Source organism: Acromyrmex echinatior, chromosome 15 (genome assembly GCF_024713525.1).
Source record: "Acromyrmex echinatior isolate Ae372 chromosome 15, ASM2471352v2, whole genome shotgun sequence".
Taxonomy (NCBI): domain Eukaryota; kingdom Metazoa; phylum Arthropoda; class Insecta; order Hymenoptera; family Formicidae; genus Acromyrmex; species Acromyrmex echinatior.
Genome location: NC_141866.1, coordinates 6,960,296 through 6,980,717, shown reverse-complemented (window position 1 = coordinate 6,980,717; position 20,422 = coordinate 6,960,296). Strand labels below are relative to the sequence as shown.

At 35.0% G+C, this 20,422-nt stretch overlaps 1 protein-coding gene across 2 annotated transcripts in view; it reads right to left on the bottom strand.

The window, feature by feature from the left end:
• The window catches only part of LOC105147031 (uncharacterized), a 38,722-nt gene extending 18,338 nt beyond the window's left edge, over positions 1–20,384 (bottom strand). The window contains exons 1-3 of one of the 2 annotated variants that reach the window (XM_087413744.1): positions 19,391–20,384; positions 17,812–19,199; positions 17,435–17,721 (exon numbers count right to left, since the gene is read on the bottom strand). In XM_087413744.1, the coding sequence (XP_087269870.1) occupies positions 17,683–17,721; positions 17,812–19,044 (1,272 nt within the window). In that variant the 5' untranslated portion in view covers positions 19,045–19,199; positions 19,391–20,384 and the 3' untranslated portion in view covers positions 17,435–17,682. Of the gene's footprint in view, positions 1–17,434; positions 17,722–17,811; positions 19,200–19,390 lie in introns of those variants that run through there. The other variant, XM_011057755.2, reaches the window with a different exon arrangement.
• Positions 20,385–20,422: the final 38 nt, after the last annotated feature.

Genomic DNA, 20,422 nt, shown 5'->3' with positions numbered 1-20,422 from the left:
TCTCTTATCTTTTTATTTCTCTCTCTCTCTCTCTCTCTCTCTCTCTTCCTCTGCCTCCCTTTCTCTCTTCAGATCGCCGTCCTCTAGCGCTGGAACCGCGGAAGACGACCTGTTGCCAAGGGAAGCCTTAAAAGTAAACAACGTTACGTCATGAGGGTCCCTGGTATCCAGAGATCTACTGTATGGTGCCGGTTGAACGCCAGTCCCTGTTCCCTGTCGTATCTCTCTCTTTCTTCCAATACCGATGATCTTATTTCGGTCACATTTATGTATATAGGGTGGTCGCTTTATCTTGATCCTCTCCGGTGGCGCACTCATTTTTTTATGTCGCGAAAGAAAATTATATCTTTTTCTGGCGAGATGAATAATTATAATAGATCTATCTGAATTATCTATATTTGATAAGCCACTTTTTACTCACTTATCAATTTATATTTATTATATATAATCTGTTCATGCTAAAATATATTCAATTGTTAAAAGAAAAATTTAAATATAATAAAAAAATACGAAGCAATAAGTAATAAAAACAAATTCTTCCTTTAAATTCTTTCTTCTTTTAACAGTATTCGCGAAAACCATTTTGCGTTTCATAATTATACATGGCACGATCACATATTTGATAGAAATATAATATTCGCGCTACAATACTTTTACAAAGGATCTGAAGCGAACAACATCAGTATGTGTCAGTTGCATACGTTCATACGTCGCGACAAAACAACATTATAGACCCAGAGTATACAACCGCGTGCATACACGTACGGAACTACGAGGAGTAGGAGAAAGTGGTGCGATGGTGGTGGAGGTAATAAAAATAAAGGTGATTGAGCAGCAACGGCGGAACACGCGGTCTCTTCGCCGGCGGGCCGCACTGGTTATTCGGTCCGCGAATAATAATCATAGCGGTCGCTCTCCTTCTGTTCGTTTCGGCGCGACTACCTCTTTCTCACTCTTTCTCTTTCACTCCTCTCGTGGATCTCCGCAGCGGTCGCTGCATAGCAACAAGGATCGACCTCTCGCTCTATCCCGTGGGCCATGAGGAGGCCAGTCAGCCACGAGCACGGCATGATCGGGCCGTCCGGCCCGAGGACGGAAGGCACGCCGAGGACAGAAAAAGACAGAAAGTGAAGTGCGAGGAAGATGTAGTCACGAAACGCGGCACAGAGGATGCCGGAGAGCAAAGGAGACGTACGCGAAACGACAGATGCGACGAAAAGAGGAACAGAGAAAGAAGCGAGAGGGAAGTCTGAAGAACGCACTTAAGAGAACAGAGAACGATAGAAAATATAAAGCAGGACGGAGAGAGAGAGGCGACGTCACAATGTACCTACTCCCTTTCCTCTCCTCTTTCTCTCGTCTAGACAGCGTAAGATGCAATAGAGTGTGGGGTCCACTCACCATAGCCTCTGTCTTTGGGATCTTCACGCTCCTTTCGACTTCTTTTTTCATCCTGTGAGTCTTCTATTTCGCGTACCGACGAACCCTTAATTTTAAAATTCGTTGCAATCACTGACAGCTGTCGGACGGCAACGTGGGAGGATCACATCGCATCCTTCTCGTTGCTGTTCTCAGCACGGGACCCCCCTCGATGATTGTACTCGTTACTAAAATATACCTTTTGTACGTCGACGAACACGTAATTCACTGAATTTGGCGCCAACTAACTGCGTCAACTAACTGGTGTGTCGACACGTGTCCGTGTTGTTAATGTTTGGCGCCAAACAGCTAACATCCCTTAATAAACACGATGGACCTCCTCCAGCGCCTTAAGAACGCTAAGGCTAAAGTTCAATACATAAATTAGCATATATTCGCGCCTCTTTATGTCGGTCGCAAAACTTTTGCTACTTTACTTTTAAACCACAATTAATTTATTCTCTCGATTTCTTATAGACAAAGAATTTCCTTCTTTCTTCAAAGGCGAACAATTTCGTTTATATCTAGAGTTAACATTATTATAACATAAATGGCAATAATTCTCGTACAGTAAATTTCTCAGTAAAAATTTGAATCTATATATAATTTTATAATAAAAAAAAACTGACATGTTTTTGAAGTTTTCTACGTATCGATTATATATATGTAATTTCATATCTATCAATTTTAATCCTTCTATTAATGCAGGATTACCTAGATATTTATTATACATTGAATTTTAAACAAAAAAATTGTTTTATTTTTGTGCGAATCTTGTTAGTCATTTTTACATTTTTAGCGAAAATATTGCGAAACACGATAATGAAAAGTTTAAAAATTATGTATTGACAGAAAGGTTGAAAATGCGCGAAATTTTCGCAGATCAATTCATGGTTTGTACGTTTTGTCGGTGTTGCAGCTGGCGGTAGAAATTTACGCTAAATGAATGCAGCTGCGCGAAATCAATGAGGGTATGACAGCTCTTTCTATATGAATAATCTACGAGATCCTTTGGATTTCCGGCGGCTCGTAGGTCTTATCAAAACGGCAGGCAAAGAAATTATTCAGGTATAAACAAATCTACAAAATATTCTATGATCAAATGATATTCACTTTCGTCATGATCGTATGTGGCATTTCTCGTAATTAAGCACTTAATTTAATTGATTTATACGGCCATTTGATGTCGCCGATCGTTATGGGAACTTCAATCAATTTGCATGTGTTTAAATTTTCTAACTACACCTATTTACCATCAAATTTTATTTTTTATAAAAAATTAATGAAAACAGACAATATTTAATAATTTAAGGAATTATAGTTCAAACTTGCTCTGTTTTCTGCGATAAATGTAGAATTTATAATACGAAATAAATAGAAATAATCGATATATGATCCAGGAAAACAGAAATACAACATTTTTGACAACAAGATACGTTATTCTTGATACGTAATACAAATAAATAACTGAATTAAATCTTGGGAGGAGATTCCAAGAAGAGTATCACGAGTCACGTGGATGGGCCAGTCATATGGATGATGACGTCGCGAATTCGGCCAACTAGCAACAGCGGATATCGATCCGTTCTAGCGCGAGTTCCTTTACCTGCGTCTTTCTCTCTCTATCTCTCCTTTTACTCTTGACCGGATAGAAATTTTTGTGTCCCATCGACGGACTTCTGCCTCCGTTTCTGAGAAAAAGAGATGTGAGATTTACAAACGGTTAAAGCGGCGCGGCTGACAAAAGGCGCCAAAGGGACCTTCTACCTTCGCCTATGAATAATTCTCGCGATATCTGTGCGTAGTTAACAAGTCGAGGTCGAAGAAACTCGACATCAAAAGCGAAATTAGCGATAGGTTCGGCAACTTATGGAAATGAGCGTTAAGGTGTTCGAAAAAGATCCCCTTTAACATTTCTATGGATCGTTTCACGGTGAATCGGGAGCTGAATTTATACCAAATCGTGTATCTTAGATCGCCACTGGGGAATATTACACAGTTTCTTTCTCAATTCTATTTTTCGCTGCTTCGCTGCACTATGCATCATACGGTTAAAGAAATGAAAACAGAAACAAAACTCAAGTTTTTTTCTTTTCTTCTTATTTCAAGAGTTTATCGTAAAAGACGAGACCATTTTTAAATTATAATACATTTATTTTATTTCGAGAGATTCGAAGCAGAAAAAAGCATACAGGGATTAAACCCAAGGGATCGGCTTAAATTAACTTTCGCGACGCGTATATGCCAGACGCTCTCCAAATAGTACAGCAAATAATCACGCGCGTAGATAAGCTACGTGATACAACGTCAAATAGTATGTATTGCGGTCCAGCCGTTAGAATATATGTTATAATACCGCACGATGGTAGACGTCGTTTGAAACCGTGACTCGTCATTCTGAGTATTTCCGCTGTATAACAGAGTGATGTTTACAAGTGCGTATGTACATGTACATGCTCATGCGTGCGAAACGAAAGAGAGAGCGCATGTCCTATTATGATACTGCGATATGCGTTCCGATATGCGGAGATGCATCATCAAGCAATCTACATTGCAGCGTGATGCAGCAGTGTTGCGAACGATGTGCAGTGTCGTTTAACGTTTAGGTATATAAAGATCGTTCTACATTAGTCGCAAGTCGATTGCAGGCTTGTTGCAAATTAATCAGACTGATACCATTGATGATTTTATTGTCGTAAAAACGATCTTTAAACACAATGTTGCATGCATTATCGATACAGCTAATAATCAAGATGCTTTAAATTAGTTCGAATATATCATGAAAAATTCGAATTAATTCGAATATGATTCGAAATCATACAATCTTAAATGTCTTTAGAAGTCTTGAATGTCTTGAAAAGTCTAAGGGATTCAAGACAAACTAAGGGACTCAAAAAAGAAAAATTATGTTTAAATTGAAAAAATTATTTTTTTTTAATTAAAGTAAAAATACATTTGACGAAAAATCTACTTGATTTCAAGAAATCAAAGAAACCAAAGAAATATTTTTTTGATTTCAAGAAATGGCGTTCAAATCAAAGATTTTCTTTAACCTTTAACAACACTCAAATTTATTTAATTCAAACAAATTTTTTTAGTCGAAAAAATCGAGAATTATCAACTTTCAAGATCTATAAAAATCTATCAAGACTTTCAAGAGTATACAACTTCGAATAATATTCGAAATATTTCGAAACAAAGCAATGATTAAATTGATTGAAAATTCGTAAGAGAGAGATGATTGAGTACCTATTATTATATATAAATATAGCATTCTTACAATGATAAATATATCATATGACTCATCAGTTTTTTAAATGTTTTGTCATATTATCTATAAAACAATCGATTCTTCGCATGTAGAAAATCTATTATCGATTGTTTGTATTATTTTATTATTACTATCGAAATTATCGCAAGTAAATTTTTCTTCGGGAATCAAGGGTTCATTTCTTCAGTTATAATCCATCCCATCAAGAATAAATAAGAAATAAATCATCCTAGGTCATGGATAAGAGACACGTGTGAGACTAGAACATCGGCGAAACATAAAGGAAAAAAGGAAAAGATAACGAGAGGAATAAAAATTATAGGGAAGAAAGAGAGAGAAAGAGCTAAAACTACCTTGACAAAAAGTTTCTACACAGCTGTCGCTCTACCAGCAAGTTTTATCATTCCAAGCAGGGGAGGTTCTCCCTCTCCCTCCTGCCGCGTCTTTCGGTTTTCGACCGTTCCCTTTCTCTAAGTTTGCCTTAGACGTCTCTATTTCTCTTTTCCTCTTGTTGTCGATCTCCCTTCCTCTCCTATAGAATTAATACCTCTCGCTAAACGCGCCAGGGTTTCAAAAACGAATCCACAGTAAAGGGCAGCTGTTGTACATTCCGTCGTCCCTATCTTCCTTCGGAACCATCTTCCTTCACTCTCTTCATCTCGCATATCTCGCTCTTTCCACCCCCATTTTCGTTCTTTTCTTTTTATCCGCCACAGGCATACGTAGTGCTCGCCTTTGCTTGGTAATCTTACCTTTCTTGGGTTCACTCGTGATCTGCCCGCACCAAACATAATTGAATCTGAGTTGAAAGAAAATCCCGAGGAAATTGTAAGACACATTTCTCTTCGCAAAGAGGTCGTTGCAAATTTTCTTAAGGTTTTTAATATCGCACCGAATTTTTTAAAATCATTCTTTGTTATTATAAATTTAGTATACGTAAAATAAATAAGAAAAAAGTTTTAAATGAATGTGGGATGTAAATGTGTAAAAGATAAATGACACATTTCTTGTAAAATGTATATATGTATTTCACACACACACACCACACGCGCGCGCGCGCGCACATTCATGAAACTTATAATCTTGAAATTTTCTATTGGATAGATAAAACCGTTCATAAATTTTTATCTTTTTAATAAAGAATAATATTTTAAGCAATCTCCGAATTTTTATATATTTTGCTATTTATAATTTATAATTATATTTATAATTATATTTCATATTTTTTCTTCACTGTCTATATTTTCCAGGTTTTTTTAAAGAGAGAGCTAAGCAATTTTTTGGGGATATATAAAAAAAATTAATTATTAGAAGAAGCACTTTTATTAAACTCCATCTCTTGAGTTTTATTTGTTATGTTTAACTTCCATATTGATGTAGGTAAATCAATCTATTTCTGGGATTTCAAAATAAACAACATCTATATTAATGTATGCACTTAATAAATAATAGTAAATAAACTAAATTTAAGTCAAATTTAATAAATTTTGAGTTAAATTATTTAACTTCATAAATTTATTTTAGTTTAATTAATGATATGTTGAACAAGAGCAATGGTGACCTAGAGATGATTAAAAATAACTCTAATTAAATATAATTTAACATTATAAATTTAACAGTATAAAGTGCAGAATGTTCCCAAATATTTAAGTAATTTCAACTTGACAGTTTTCAGAAATTGAGACAGTCCAAACAGGAAACAATGAGTTACTTTTATTCACTACACAGTGCAATAAATTTTTGTAGCTTTAAGATTACAGTTACTATGACATGTTATCTGTCCGGAAGGTTTAAAGGGGTAACGGAAGGGTTAAAGAGTTTCGGTGACAACAAGCACATGCGGTTCAGTTGTTACTATGTGAGATAAAATTCTGAAGAGATTAAAACGTTTCTTTCAATTCATATCTCCACCGGAAGCAACAGAACGATGAGATTTGCCGCTGCAACACTTTTTCCATTCAGAAATTGTCTCCTTAGTTTCATAACCATGTTTTTTTTATCGATCAACACATTAGAAATGTGTCGACTGCTTTCGTAATCATGCTTCGAGGAATTAAACGAAGAGGAAATTAGTTGTCTACTAGTTCTGTATGCTTGTTTTGACGAGCGTATCTATAAATCAGAACAATAAATATCGAAATATAATAAAATATGATTTAATTCTGGAAAATTATAGAAAAAATTTTTTTTTCATTTGAAAATTGTCTACCAGTTATGTAATTAACGATCTTAGAGCTGTTTTTTAATTACAACGAAAATAAAGATATGGAATGGAAATTTTGTTAATAGAAGAAAAATTATGCTATATAACAATTTGAATAATTTAATCGAAAAATACGACTGTGATATATATTATTCTTTTTTATTGCATTTTTTGAGATGATCTGCTTTTAAATCAAATAAAAATATAAGAAGAAGAACGTTCGAAAAGAACTTGTTAGTAACGACATTCGAGCAGTTTCTGCGAAAGTCCTTTTTGCTTGATCAGGTATACGAGAAGAAAGAGAATTTTTACAAGATACGTATTTTACAATTTTAATAAATTCATGAAACAAGTTTCCTTGTACGGACATAGTAAAAATACATTATAAATGTATCGGTAAATATGAATAAGAAATTGTTCTCTAATCAATACATGTGAAGAAATATTTTCTCTATTTTGAAAAATTTTAAAACGCCAATCCCTACAAATATGTATTTATAAATTTATTATCAATATTATTTCCCTTAAAATATAATATTGTCCGTGAGACAATATTAAATAAAAAACATAATTAGAAAAAAATTAGACTATGGATTACTCTTATTTTCCATGAACTACTAAATATATTTTACGAGAGTTGTAAAATTATTATTTATCTGAAATCTCTATATAGACACGTATTTCACAATTTATTAACGTTTTTATGTATTTATACTAGATATATCGATAAATTAAATTTAAATGTTAGAATTTATATATCGATAAATTAAATGTTAAAATTTATCAAAAAATTGTATTAACATTATCGTAAATTATAATTATGCAATACTTATCAAAGATTGCAATTATGTAATACTTATCGAAGATCGATCTTCATTCGTATCAAACTTTGTTTGAACAATTCTTCGTCACTTTGCATATTAACACACTGCAGTAAACAGTGCGTATGCATAAGAATGCACTTAAAAGAATAAAATGTGTCGTGTTATTTATATTTCAGGATGAATTTGAGAAGAACAGGAAAGAATTTGAAGTTAAGAAGGGATATTGAAATGTGAAAAGATATTGTAAGAAGAAGTCCTGATTAATTACTTGTTCGAACAATATTATATTCCAAAGAAATGCCTCTTCGTTTTGAAAAAATGCAAAGGGAAAAGAAAGCTGGAATAAAAAAAACCATGAAATTGAATACTATTCGTTACTTTTAATTAAAGAATTTATAAAGAAACTCGAAAAAATCAGAGATTTAATAAACAAAAATATTATCCACTGCAAATTTATTAGTGATAATTTAACATCCAATACTCAACACTCAATTTAATTAAAGATGCTGCATTACTGAGAGTTCCACACAATTTCAATATCGATTTCAAGCGACAAATATCACAGTCGGATTCATACAGACTAAAAAGACGATAATTCTTCGTGTAATACAAAGCCCACACGCACAATGGACGGTGCTCGTTTGTGCAAGACGGATGACGAATCGAGTAAGTGACAATGAAATTCGACATGTAAAAAATGAGACGCGTTCATGTAGTCTGCTTTGTATTCACGCACGCGAATGCCGCCGCCTTGCAGTACAATTGTATTCTGACATGCGTATATCGATTCGTTACATTCGCCGAATGAACGATCATATCGGAACGACTGATATAATAAATGACAAAGTCTCTGCTAACATATGCACAATAAAAGATTAAAATTAAACATAATGAATAACGCAACGTGATGTATTAATTTTTATCACCATTATTAGTGTTCTAAAATTATCTGTAATTAATTTGTTTCATCCAAACTTTTATCAATATATGTGCTATATATTTTAATTTCGAAATATCTATATTAATAGAACATATAAATTATTTACTAACAAGAATCGCAAATCTTGGTCTTTTTTATATTTTTGTTTTACGATCTTTTTGCAAAATCAAAAATATTTTTCTATAAATTTTCTTCAATTTTTCTTTTTGCATTAGCAGTGATTTATTATGACTAGTCCCAATCTTTCTTCTACATTGCCTCACCTATCGTCTTGTCACGTATCGAGCAGTCTGTGCCACGCATCGAGCAAACAATTCAGTAAACCATATGTTACAAAAACGTGACCGAGCACAATCGTAGTACATGTGCAAGAGAAAGAATGGACACGATGAAGAGAATTCGCTTGTTGTAATCCTTCTTTCACAAAAATTCGAAATTTTCTTTTTCTCTCGTCAGCTTGACTACTTGACACGTAGGTATATTCCTACGAAAAGTTATAGCTACCCCATGCACGTCTACCACATTCTTGCTGACTACGAATTATGTATAAGATATCCAGGTTTTTTCGAAACTATAATATATACGTATCTTCGCCAGCTGTTCAATATCCCTCGATCCAAACACATTGAGATTTTCTCTAGCCGATTTTATACAACAGAAATACGAATGAAATGTTTCCCGATTTAATTCTGTAAAAATCTTGCAGCTGCGTTTTAAGCAACTTCGATTTTTCATTTTCATTTTTTAAAGTCCTTATTTTATTTTGACAAATGATAGTCTTCCATAAATTTTTCGAATCATCCTCTCGTTTTTTTGTCTATTTACTTCTCCAAACTACTTATGTGCGGAATCAGTTAATATTTGCGCCATTGTCCTCCTAGACGTTAATAATCGGTTGTTTTCTTCCTCAAAGGAAAAAGAGTTACGGGACGATATGCACCTTACCTTCTTATGAAGGGTCGCATGCTGAGACATTTTAACGTCACTACCTGCATATCCGTGCAGATTAATGATCTGAAGAAAAGGATTACGTCAGCAACAGCTGTGTATGCAAAGTTCCGACACATAATCTATCTATCTTTATATCGAAAAACTTATCTAGAACTAATAGACTAAGTTCTAAATGCTCTAATTGTTAATATCCATTAAAATTATTTCAATGCTTTAGTTTATTAATTTATTTTACATAACAGCACAACTTTTGCTAATGAAAAAACAAGTCTGTTATCGATCATGCAGCACAGATTAAAATGTCGATGCTTCGGAATTAAAGTAGATATTAATATATTCAACAGATATCATTGATTCGCATCCGTATAATATATAGCGAGTTATTCTTTACAAAATTTTTTGCATGCAAGACATGTAGATATGTAGCGGTATGATCCAACGTGCAATTTAAAGCGTTTATCGAGGAATCGAATCATGAGCTCATTCTTTCTACTACGAGCACGGCTTCGAGAAGATTGCAGGACCAAGAGTTCGTGTAATAATAAGTTTGCTCTCGTCTTTGGGAGGATATACGATACCCTTCGCGTTTTTTTTTTCTTGTTATATTAAAACACGGAAAATAAGCACTTATGCGAACCAAGCAATTTTACCACGACGCACAATCTTCATCATTAAAAATCTGATAAGAATATTTATCAAATTGTAATCATTGTAAATTATTGCAATCTTTAATTTATAAATTTGGCAATCTAGAACATTGTTATATTTTATAGCAGTTTTTTTTATTTTATTCTTAATAAAATTATTATATTTGCATAAATATTATTATAAACAGATTTTAAATAAAATTAAAATATAATCCTATTTTAAAAAATTAAAATAATTATAATATACAATATACTTTATACATTTTTACTTTAATGCAAATTGATCAATAAAAATATACTGAATATTTTATTAAATTTATTCGAACGTTTTCTCAAATGGTTGTTAATGTTTAAAATAAGTAGAAGTTTCTTGGAATATATATGCACTCTACAATTTGCAAAAGTTAGATGGCACCCTTAAGAGAGATTATTAGAGGATCGAAAAGTAGAGGATTGAGATGGGCATTCGATTAATGCATTTATCGGGGGCTATCGAGACATTCCTGGTCTTTTTACCAAGACGACGAGCGAACCATCGTGGGATCGCAAGGTTCGCTGCTGCCTGCAACTCGTTACACACATGCAGTCTTTCGATACCATATATATGGTTTGTAAATATGTATGCGAGAGAGAGAGAGAGAAAGAGAGAGAGAGAGAATTGGAAGGGTGAAAAGAGGAGAAATCGCAATACTGATAACTATCGATCGACCCCGAGTTCGTATCGAAACACAAAGATGCATGGCGAACCCGTGTTCTCGGGAGATATCCTTCAGATTCTACAAAGAATATTCTACGAACAGAGTTTAACACTCCACAAAATTTAAATTTTTTTATTGTCTTATGCAATTTAAACAAAATATTATTTATTTTTAATAATTTATATTTAATAATTTAATTCATGTTAAATTAATTTTATTATATTTTTAAAAGCAGAGTGTCTAAGAATTAATATAAAATATAGATTTCATATATAGGATTATGTAATATTTCTCTACAGTCATACATTATCCTTTCTCAATTTTTCAGATGGAGAGAAACAGGATAAGATCTGTTAAAAATATGAAAAGAATTTAATAATTAATCTTAAAATGAATTATAGGTCGTCGATTCCGAAATATTAATTTTCTCACAATAAAGTGTTACCAAAATTAGCTTGAAATTAACAATGCAAATGAGTCGGGAATTGTCGTGTGCCATGCATATTTCACGCAGTGACGGCACGCGTGGTTTACTCGCTCGTACTATTTTACTTCATGTAAAAACGGTTTCTCTGCTGTCCGTTGTATCGGACTGCTTTACGCTTCAAGAAGCACGCAGTGAGAAGGAAAGAGAGCTCCTGATCGAGACCTGATGCACCTGGCCAGGTGCTACATAGCAATGGGTCAATATGAACATATGACGATACTAGCACGGAGACCGTTGAGTAGGAAAATAAAACGCAAAATAATAATAAACGAGCTGACGGAATGTTCTTCCTTTTTCGCACTCGCAACTTTATCTCGCTTATATACAAGTTTGCTACTTCAATATTGAATGAATTAATTATTTGAGAAACGAGACAATCAATAAAGCTAAGTATGAAAACAGTATTATAAGTATTGTTGGTTATTTGTAAAAAAACATCGTCAATAATTTACAACGTCCTATCTTATGGATATAATACATGGTAATATCTTACAGAAAATTTTGCTTGTTCTTGAGAGAAAAAATTATTACCGAGTACTTTTGAAATTATTTTTTTATATTTTTAATGTGTTTTTTAAAATTCCATGAAAACCTCTGTGTAAAGACTAATATACCGATTTTTTCGGTGGTGAGATAAAAAATTACACGAAACTTAAAAACAAATCCTCGTGTAAATTCGTCTTTTTCTAAACCCGAGACGAAAGACTCGCTCGACCGGATTCTAGTGCGTCCCCTGTGAAATTGTCAAGGTACCCACCGGAAAAAGGGACTGCACAAGGAGTCTTCCTTTTCACAGGAAACACCCGCACCCCAGACCTGCGCTCGACAACGTTAGACGGCCACTCAACGGACTCCGTGCAGCCGTTGCTAATTATAAGGAACAATTTCTTCCTTCCTCTTTACAGGAATATCTTCGTCCGGTTTGTCGTGAAATTAATTTCCACAATCATGATAAAAAAACGGGCGTTATTATAAAATCGGAAGCACAGCGTTATCTTTTTGCTCAAGAGGGTTAAAAATTTCGACAACTCAATTTCAGATACTTTTAAAAAGATATAGAGTATTAATAACATTGAGAACGTAATCACTTGTTAAGAAGACAGGCAACTTCTTTTAACGATGTTTGTGCTTTTGTTATTTTCCGATTGGATAGAAGATATTCTTTGTTAATGTATTATTTATATATTTGCTGAAAATGGCTAAAACCGATAACCGAAACGTTTAAACTAACATCTTTTAATACACATTGTACTATTAATGATTATATAAATGTAGATTACGCACTTCTTACCGCGCTGACTCGAAAGTAGCCCCCTTCAATCTGTATTATATTTTTACAATATAGAGCATTTTTTATTAAAAATAAAGAGTGACATTTATAATTCATAGCATTCATTAAATATAAATTAAAAGAAAGTATTTAAATTTCCAAAGATAAATGTTTTTGTTTTAACGAGATTGAATGAGTAACTGTCGACTTTACCATGGTTTTAGTCATGCGTGCATGCGTTACATGTAGTAATGCATCGCTGACAGAAACGATCAAGGGAAGGATGTTCGCACATTCATTCTCATGAACGATCGTACTGTATCTCACCAAGAACTTTCTATGGCATCCCGCAAGGCTATCTGAGAAGCTAAGAGCGCCAAAATCATCAGAGAAACGTGAGAGATCGATCAGATTTCCTTACTCGCAAATCTACTGGAAACCTAATATCATAACAATACAATTTCCTTTAAAAAAATTCATCGTATTATTTAAAAAAAAAATTTAAAGATACGACATTTAAATGAAACAAAAGATTAGCCGTTAAAATATAATCTATAGATATAGCATTCTATATAAAATTCCAAATTTAACGGCACTGTATGCAAGTGATAGTTAATATTTTTCTTTCTGCATAGCAGAATAATTCTTTAATAATTCTTTTGCGGTTCAGACGTCTCGTCATTTTTTTTTTATTCGCACTGCACACTTGTGGTTTGGCATTCTCGTACAATTGTCGTAAAAGACTAAAGGGCTCTGCCCGCCCTTTGTTTTAGTGTGTCAGGTACCACAATATATTCGCATTGTTCTCTCTGTGGCCGGTTTTTGCCGCAGGCCGATTCGCGATCCAAAGAAGAAACGAGCGCTGGCGCGATTCTCTCTGGATGTGCACAAGGAGAGACGGGGACCTCGCTCTGATATATTATCTGCCAGACTCGATTTTGGTAGAGAGCATTAAAACACAACATTGCATTCGTTTGCGAACGTTAACGTCGATTTTTCTTTGCAACGCGTCGCGATCCGAATTTATTTACGATCCAACTATACCTTTTAAATCGCCATTTCTTTTGTCATCTTCCCACGCGATTTCTTAAAAACTCAATCATTGATGTTTTCTTCTTTGATATGACATATTACTTAACTAATAGTGAGCCGGAAAAATAAAATAAAAAATTTATGGTTTCAGCCATTTACAATCTAATATTATATATGAAAAAGATTTCAAATGCAAATCCGATGATGCATTTATATTACTTTTAACGATAGTTCATTGATGAAATTTTAGAACTTAATTTTTTGACGATTTAAATATCATATTTATGATGTTTTAAGGTGATTATTTTAAAGCTATACATTCATTTTAATATTTGTTCGGTAACGAGCTTTCGTAATCTATTATCTCACGAGTTAGATGCAATATACATGCGACAATACGCGTTTCATCGTTATCGTGTATTTCACAGTGATAAAGAATAGCAATACGAATGTATAGTCGGCATTGGCTTTGACATGAGCGCGAACACATGCCTCGCTATCGTTTCGCGCGGGCAACAAAAGAGCTTGAGGTATGCCACTTGCATCCGCTATTACAATCTAACGCGAGGAGGAATGCATCGCTCGTTCGACAAGAGAAAGAAAGAGAGAGTAGTGTCGGGGAACGGCAGGTAACCCCGTCGACGACGAGAACGAGAAAGCACGTACATCACTGTCACAGATTCTTCACGCCATCGTCTGACTGATTTCCGCGAGTAAATCATCGCGTTTGCTTCACCGCTTTGCTTGAAGTTCGCGTTCAAGTTTATGGACGTCCAACGGAACCGCGGCAATGTAATAGAAGCTATTTGTGCGGAAATGACACAATATACCGTAAAATATTTATAAACGTTACATAAAGTTAGAGCGCATGTCGTAATTCCTTGGAGAATCATTCATGTTTTACGAGAAAATTCTTAGATCTAGAATATGAAGTAAACGTTTATATCATCACTCTGGTAACCTATATATTTTATGATTTCTTCAATATATTAATGCGTAATATATATACATAAAAAATATAAATTGATTTTTTTTTCATGATTTGTTTAGAAAAGGGAATTTTTTATTGTCCATTATATCAAGTTTAAGAATTAGATATTGTGTTATTTAGTTTGTTAGCACAATTACATAAAAAAATAATTACATTTTTACATAACCTTTTTTTTAAAATGGCATCCAATTATCTATGTTGTAAATTAACTAGTTCAACACGAGATTTATACTGGCTATGATTAATTGCTATATAGCAAAAAAACACACTTATATGTAATACATATGTCTTGTGTGTATAGAAATTAACGATGAAAGTAATATTTATTCGCTGTCGTTACTCAAGAATCTAACTGCATCACCATTACAAATGTAACCTCGTTACTCAAAAAAACCCTTGTTACTAAAAAAAAAAAAGAAAATAATTATATCTAATAATAACAATGTTACAAGTGTACGTTATCAATAGTGTCCCAATATATAGTATAGTGTCCCGATTCTGAATTATATAAAATACATGACTAATTAAATACAACAATTTCTGATTGCACTGAAACGTAACTGCGAATATCGAGATGGATTTCAATTGCTATGTACGAGATAAAATTATGCAAAACACATAGAATCTCATCATTGAGAAACATCCGTCAAATTTTGCACACCGTCGACGGGTCTCTCGCTTATCTCGAGCCTTAACGACCCACGAAGCAATTATCCTTCGCGGCGGCTCAAAGCCAAAACGACAATAAATCAACGTCAAAGTAATGATCTCACAATCGAAACAATTACCCGACCGCGATTCGATTTTGTGCGCGCGAACTATGCGAATGCCAATTTAGTCGAAGAAATCTTGAGACTACCGGGCTATCGATTATCGCCTGGTAATTAGCCGTCGTGTTTCTGTTCTCGTGAGAATTACGAGCGCCAAAACGACGAAGAACAATCTACGAACAAAGAGAAACGAGCCAGCATCCTTAATTATGGGTTTCGACATACCTGACGTAATGTGCAAGGGCAAAAGCACACAATAAACAAAGTGTTAGTCGACTGTTATGTAGTTTAGTCTTGAAACATAACAGGTGTAAGGTTTAAGCCGTAAGATATTAGCCAATCACAGTCAAATATGAGAAGAATAATCAACTATAATTGGGTGACTTTTTACGGTTTCAAGCTCACTACACCTATTGTGATTTATAGTCGTTTATGGAAAGTCCTTGCCAATATGTGTAACCGCGCACATAAGTATAACAATTTTAATTGATTTTCATAAACAACTCAATTGACTCAACAATCGACCGACTTTGTCTATCATCTTACCCTGAGGCCACATTTAAATCACGATGCTGTGTGCTCTTAGCAGTGTAACAGACTTTAACAGTACGATCGATTGTGTGTGGAAAGGTCGATTATTATAATTATATGCATATTATGAAAATAATGAATAATATTTACAAAATAATGAATAATAAATTGTATTGGCTGCCGCAACTAAATATCGCGCATTGCCTGCTTGATTTTGAATGCATCGTGTATAGCAATGAAACATCAATAGTTTGTAAAAACATAATGTGAAATCAAATTAAATTATAAGGAACTGTTTAAATGTTTAAGATAATAATTACATCGTAATTATAGTTTAATGCACAATATTATCATACATTGAATTAGCTTTAAAAATGCTGCACATATATTTTCATTAGTTTTCATAATATTGCATTAAAGATCGATGTATGTAAAATATATTCAATGAAATCTATTCAATGAAATATATTCAGTCTATTAAAAAAATTGATAATATTTTTAATATTTTTCCTCTCATATTTTTCTATACTTCAGCAAAAAGCTATGTGTAGATAAAAGAGTAAGGATAAACATGTTAATCTCTCAAAAAAATGTAAATGTTAAAAGTGCTGTGTTCACTTTCGATAAATAGAGATAATCGCATTCAAATTGGCAAATTATAATTCTCGGTATGTTATATCTAGATCAAAAACTGCTAAACGTAATGTCAAAATTGGCTGAATGCGATTCTCAACGAAACATAATCATTTTTCTGTTTGCATATTATAGGCCATTGTAGATTATCATTATTCAATTAGGGTGAAAGATATATAAGTATCGCATCAAAGAAATGCCCGTGTCTTGTTAGACACCGACATACCGAATTATCTGACTGTTATGAGATAAACGAGATGAATACGACTCTCGGCGAAATGCAACATGCATTATTACAGATTCTCGCGGGTGTCGAATACGAGAACCCTGAGAAATGTAGCGTACGCAAATTCTTCGAAAGCTGCAACATTTCGCATCAGTCATTGACTTTGTTGTGAGTTTTCTCACGAATGCATTTTTACCGATAAATTTCGATCATTTGATTCCTTCAAAGTTAACATCGTAATTTTAATATTCAAATATATACATAGATATTCAAATATATATGAATCGCTATATAATTCTTCGAAAATAAAATAACATTCTTATTAAACCCCCGAAGCTGACGCTAAACTCTGTAAGACAGACACTTACTAACGCTAGATTTGTAAGATCCCTATATAATTTTTATTAATTAATTCTACGTCTGCAACCTGCGTAATTTTTAGTACAAGCAAAATTTTATTCTCAAATTTTCTAATTTTCTTTCTCCTAAAATTCTTGTTAAAAAACTACTTGTAATAGAAATGTTGAAAAGTAACTGAATATTTTTATATTTTTTGAAAACCTAGAAGAATAAAAAAATGGAACTAAACGAAGAGAGTATAAATATGATTGCAGAGGGTTAAAGGCATTAATTAATTTCAAGGAACCACACAAACTAGTATAAAATATAATTCATAAAAAAATGTAAAAGTAATCCAATTTGCAGATGTAAAGAAAATTGAATCGTTAGACATTTGTGACAAAGAGATTTACATTATAATTGAGTGGATCCAACAGATAAAATCCACCATCAGCTCCGGGTGTTAAGACATGACTTGGACATGAAGTACTACAGTAAAAAAATTAGTCATGATTTGTCTCATTTCATTTTATAATATACTCAAGTATATGGTATAAGAAATTAATTGAAATGATTTACCTTGACGAAGGAATGAAATTTAATTTTGCTCGGTGATACAGGTGGACTATTTGGCTGTACTGGAACCTGCAGCAAATTCTGTACATCCAGCAAGTATCCTTTCCGAACATAACGTCTGCTCTTAGGGCTCGTCTGTATATCCTCTTCACGCTTCGCCTTCTTCGCCATTGCGAACAGCCACAAGTTCTCCTTGATGGTGTTCTTACGCATGATAAAACTCATTTTTCGTTTATTGGCACACGAATCACTTTTGCAGATCTTCCTCCACACTCTGGATACCATACTGACCGAGCACAGATCTTGAGACGTGAGAAAAGATAAGATTTTCGACACTAGATTCAAATGGTTGCTTTCTTCTCCAAGAAGAGATAGGAAATCCACTTTCTCTCTTCCCGTATAGTCAAAAGTAAATCTTCGGCTATTCCGCAGCGACACACATAGACCGCGATGGCTGAAGTCCAGCTTCTTGGGCTTAATCTCGGATGAGGCAGCCAAATCCGTGATACGCAGTTCGCGCAACTTACGATTATCCGCTGACGTTATGATGGGACTGTTTCTCATATGAATCGGTGAGATCACAACTCGCGGGATCAAAACTTTGAGTTTCGGCGGCGTCCTGACCTGTTGCGATTTACCATGTGGCGTATAGACTAGCTTCATTTCCGCATCCTCCAGGATGGGCTCCGAGGCTACGTCAGATGAAGAGGGTACCGCCGGTGACGGGGGTGGAGAGAGGATTTGGAAATCCGTGGACGCGGGGGTGACAGGCACCGTGGTCCTCCAATTCCTCCTGTTCCTGAGCGGCCTGTCGAATTCATTGTTTGCACAGCTTGGGGTAGAATGCACCAAACTGAGATTCTGGTTATCGTGCGTGCACGACGGTTCCAATACAGAGTCCTGTTCGACGGACTTCTCAGATACGAGATAATCCAGAGTATTGTGGAACTCGGAGGTGTTTAGACGATAATTGAATTTGGAGCGATGCCTCAGTACCTTTTCGCACAAGAAGGGATCCGGACGATATCTATGCTTCTTGGTGGAGAACAATGCGCCGGTAGACGAACGCGTGCGATAACCAGCTATCTTTGGGGTACAGCCGCTGGTTTGAGGTGTTATAATGGACAGATAGCCGCTGTCGGCACTGTCATGAGAGATGCTGTTGATGGAGATGCATGGCGTCTTGACGACGTGCATGCTGTCGATGTCCTCCATCATGCTAAGGACGTCGTTCATTTAACTGACTTTAAAGACTTCTTCTGGCAAATTTGGACTCTTGGATTTCCGGTACGGACTATCTCGCCTTCTACTGAATGTCACATGAACGGTACATTCAAAGTGACATATTGAACAATACTCAAACCACCATCGAATAGCAAAATTGTAGGCTTCTGTATAAATTAAACAAACATTATATTACATTAAATTACCCTCTAAAGTTTTTAGAATAAAATCTTACTCTCAAAGATTGAAAACTAAGCCACTCTTTTTCAAGACTAACTCAATTTTCATTTTTAAGGATGAGATTCTACTCCAAAAAAATGTAGAGTACATATTACATTTAAACTTTATTTGTACAAACCTATTAGCAAATAAACAGCTATTATCCTGGTCTATTAACTTCGGTAATCTTTTCTAAATGGATCACTTCACTTTCGCCTTCCGTTTACCGTATAGATAAGATAATCACGCTTCTGCTAATGTCCACTGAGGCAGGTATATAAACACGTATTTACGGACTCTTTTAAGGTCTAACACATTAAATCTCGATCGTGTGAAACGATGTACTTTAACGCGATAAGTAAATCACTGATAAATCAACGAACAACGACCGGCACATATTTAATGACACACGAAACGGAGCTGTTTTAAATTTTCAGCTCATCACAACACTCGCGAATCTGTTTACGCCACGCGGGATAAGGGAACGAAGAGTGCGTCCTCGTAACGCGTCATCGTCTCGCTCGAAGATCTTTCATCAGGTCGAATCGCACGAATGTCATTCCGCTATAGTCGCCGTTTTTCCGAAATCGCGTCGACGTATATACCGATATACGTCGTGAAGTGCGGCGAACGCAGTTTCGTCGCGCGGCACTTGACGTTTCCCCGTTCGTGTTGTCACTCGCCTCACTTCGTACTGTACTCACGTGCATCGCGCGGGAAACGCGCGCGCCTCATGTCCGCCTGGCGCTACTTTCCTTTCCCCCTCTTCTCAGCCACTCACCCTTTTGCCGCTTTCAACAGCGGCGACGATCGCGGATGCATGAAAGAAAGTCTACCCCTCCAGCGTTCACAACAAAAGGCACTTCACAAAGAAGAGGCCAGCTCGTTCCGAGTCCTTTCACCGCGGTCGATTTTCTCGAGAGGAAATTCACGATTTTGACAACGTTTCGCACGATTTACACGAACATACACCTCGTCCTCTCGACACCGTACGCATAGTACACCCTCGACCAATTGTCACTAAGCGGTGTTTGGGGGTGCGCGCAGAAACGTGCGCACGCACCCGCTTGCCAGGGCTCTCCCTCTAACTTACCCACACGCTTCAACGTCCTACCGACACATTGAACGTCGCGCGTTCGTAAAGTCTGTTCTCACCGTCTATCTTTGCTTC